The 2,726-nt window shown below is 36.7% G+C and overlaps 1 protein-coding gene across 1 annotated transcript; it reads right to left on the bottom strand.

The window, feature by feature from the left end:
- Positions 1-1,824: 1,824 nt before the first annotated feature.
- On the bottom strand, positions 1,825-2,702 carry LOC132163124 (G-type lectin S-receptor-like serine/threonine-protein kinase At4g03230). Its single transcript, XM_059573320.1, has 3 exons — positions 2,546-2,702; positions 2,300-2,447; positions 1,825-2,192 (listed from the first exon to the last, which is right to left on the bottom strand). Exons 1-3 carry the CDS (start codon positions 2,632-2,634, stop codon positions 1,884-1,886), a joined length of 546 nt encoding a protein of 181 aa, XP_059429303.1. The 5' UTR covers positions 2,635-2,702; the 3' UTR covers positions 1,825-1,883.
- Positions 2,703-2,726: the final 24 nt, after the last annotated feature.

The raw sequence follows: 2,726 nt of genomic DNA, 5'->3' as shown, positions 1-2,726 counted from the left end.
TTCCCTCTCTAACTTGCAGTACCGCAGTTAGTAATTACAGAGAGATTCCTGACCATTCCTTACCAGAGTCCGGAATATGATGCACACATATGCACTAATTGACACTACAGGAAATTATTTCAACAATGAAAGGGTTGTGTGACTTGAACATTCAAGTCGGTGGGGCCAAGCCGTAACTCATCCTAAACGGTATGGTCTTCCTTTGTTTCGGTAATCAAAAAAATTAGATTTGGTTTTGTCTCTTTGTATTATGAGAATGTTGACCGACCCAAGTCCTTATACAAGAACGCAGGCAAGAAAAGTCCCAAGTTTTATTGCCTGCGGGAAGCTTCAAAAGTCCAAAGGCAAGCCAATCAAACAGCTTATCTGGCTGCAAAATGGGCTGCGGCCCCTTTTCTACAATTCTTATGGGTACACTCCTGGAACTCTCCTTTCTTTGTATACTTTTCATCGACAAGAAAACAAACTCTCATTTGATTTTTTTTTTTCACAAATTAAATCACATGGGTCTTCTTTAAATCTAAAAACATTTCCAATAACTACTCTTCTTCCGCTTAATTGCTCAAATTAGTATCTGGGTATTTCTCAAGGCTTGGAAATGATTATAATTAGTGGGATTTGGGAGAATATCCCAACACAAAAATTAGCAACACACACCGTAGAATAAGACCACAGCAAGCCCTAGCCAATCCCACCTAAAAAGATTGGTTGCGCACAACACACGATGATTTGGTTATACTATTGGGTTTTTTCTTTTTCCTTTTTTTTTTTTTTTTAAGAATATTATGAAGATATATATTTTTAGTTTGAAAAAGTATTATGATGTTAAAAAAAATATTTGGATAGTATTAAAGGTAACAAAACTAAAACATGAGTGAACTAAGACAACATTTAGTGACAAGTATATGTAGCATATCAATATGCATACAAATTGAAAAATGCTATGCCGCCTCCAAAAACTTGTTTATCACAATTTATGCGGAATTAATATTATGAAGCAATAAACAATTCAACCACCCAAAATATATAAAGCAATAAAGAGGCAGACACAGATATTTTGGTTACGAAGAGGAAATCTTTTAGAAACCGATCTAAAAGTAAAACCTCTCCAGGACAACCAAACCAGGGAAATCACTATCAAAAGATTATCCAGAGATTACAGATACTAGGAACACTTACAACCCTTTGCAAGACCTTGGCTCTGTAAGATCGACAAGCCTACAACTCGTCTCCTTGCTCACAATCTTCTTCAACGTGATTCTCCTTTACCGAACACTTCCGATAGACTTCTCAACCGTAGATTTATCAAAGGAATAACTAAAACTCTAAGAGATTCAATTTAACGCTCACCACATATGATCTCTCTTAGCACAGCCGCCGACGAACTCTCTGGGGGTGAAAATTCGTGTCTCTCTCTTCTATAATGATGTATATATACCTCCGACAAAACCCTAGACCGTACCCACGTAAAATCACGTTTTTGGGCCTAAAACTTACGGGGTGTCTGGACATGTTAATGGGCTGTCTGGACACGACTTTGCAGAGAAAAAATTGAGTTTCTGGAAATGAGGTCCGGACCCGGGGAAGGCATGTCCGGACATGGGTGAAACAGCATTCTAGAAATGCTGTCTAGTCTTGATCAACAGCTTCAATCGATGAGCGTTTGTGGTCCGATTGAACTGAAATTTTGCAGAGATGTTCATAACTCATGAATCTACATTATGAACGGTGGAGATTGGATTTTGAGCATTCTATATTAGTGTTTGAGCTCGTAAAAAGTAGCCTCTGCATTTTGGAACTGAATTAAGCCAACACAAGAACTAACACAAATTATACAAAAATATTGGTTCTACAACATTTATTTTCTTTGGTATAGGAATCAGTCATTGGGCTTCCGTTGTTGAAATAGTTACGCTATTCTTTGAGCAATTGTCTGCATTGTCAACTGTTGAATTTGTGTCCATCATATTCTGGAATGAGGTAAACACTGGTTGCTTGGGGCTAGGTAGAAGTGCATGCTCATAGCTAATCATTAAGACTACATCAAGCATGGTAGGTCGATCAATCGGGCTTTCTTGGACACAAAGAAGGCTGATGTTAATGAATCTCAACATAATAGAACTGGAAGAAGGATTCCCTACTATTCGATCGATCAACTCCAAACTTCGATCATCTCTCCACAACTCCCAAGCCTAGTATCATTTTATATAAATGTAAGTTTTACTGAAAACTAAGAGCATTTCAATTTAAAGACTAATGAAAAACATAAAGAAATTGAGAGGATATAAAGGCTACTCACATATATAAGAAGACTAAGTGAACTATGGTTATAGAAGCTAGTATTCTTTTTGCCACTTATAATCTCCAGTAGCAATACTCCAAAGCTAAAAACATCGGACTTTATCGAGTATAAACCTTGTATAGCATATTCGGGATACATGTATCCACTGGACTCCAAAATTTAGTGCACTACACTTTAGTAGCCTGCTAGAAGAATTTAACTGGCAATTGAAAATATTAGATGTAAAATGAGTTGCATACTTACTAAGTTCCAACAATTCGATTTGCGTTTGCCTGTGTTTCAATGCCTCCAACTATTTGAGCCATGCCAAAATTTGATATTTTTGAATTCATTTCACTATCCAAGAGAATTTTACTTGGTTTTAGATCTCTATGTATGATTCGTAACCTTGAATATTGATGAAGATAAAGAAGCCCTTGAGCAA

The sequence above is a fragment of the Corylus avellana genome, chromosome ca1, assembly GCF_901000735.1.
Source record: "Corylus avellana chromosome ca1, CavTom2PMs-1.0".
Lineage (NCBI taxonomy): Eukaryota > Viridiplantae > Streptophyta > Magnoliopsida > Fagales > Betulaceae > Corylus > Corylus avellana.
This window is presented reverse-complemented; position numbering and strand designations above follow the sequence as displayed.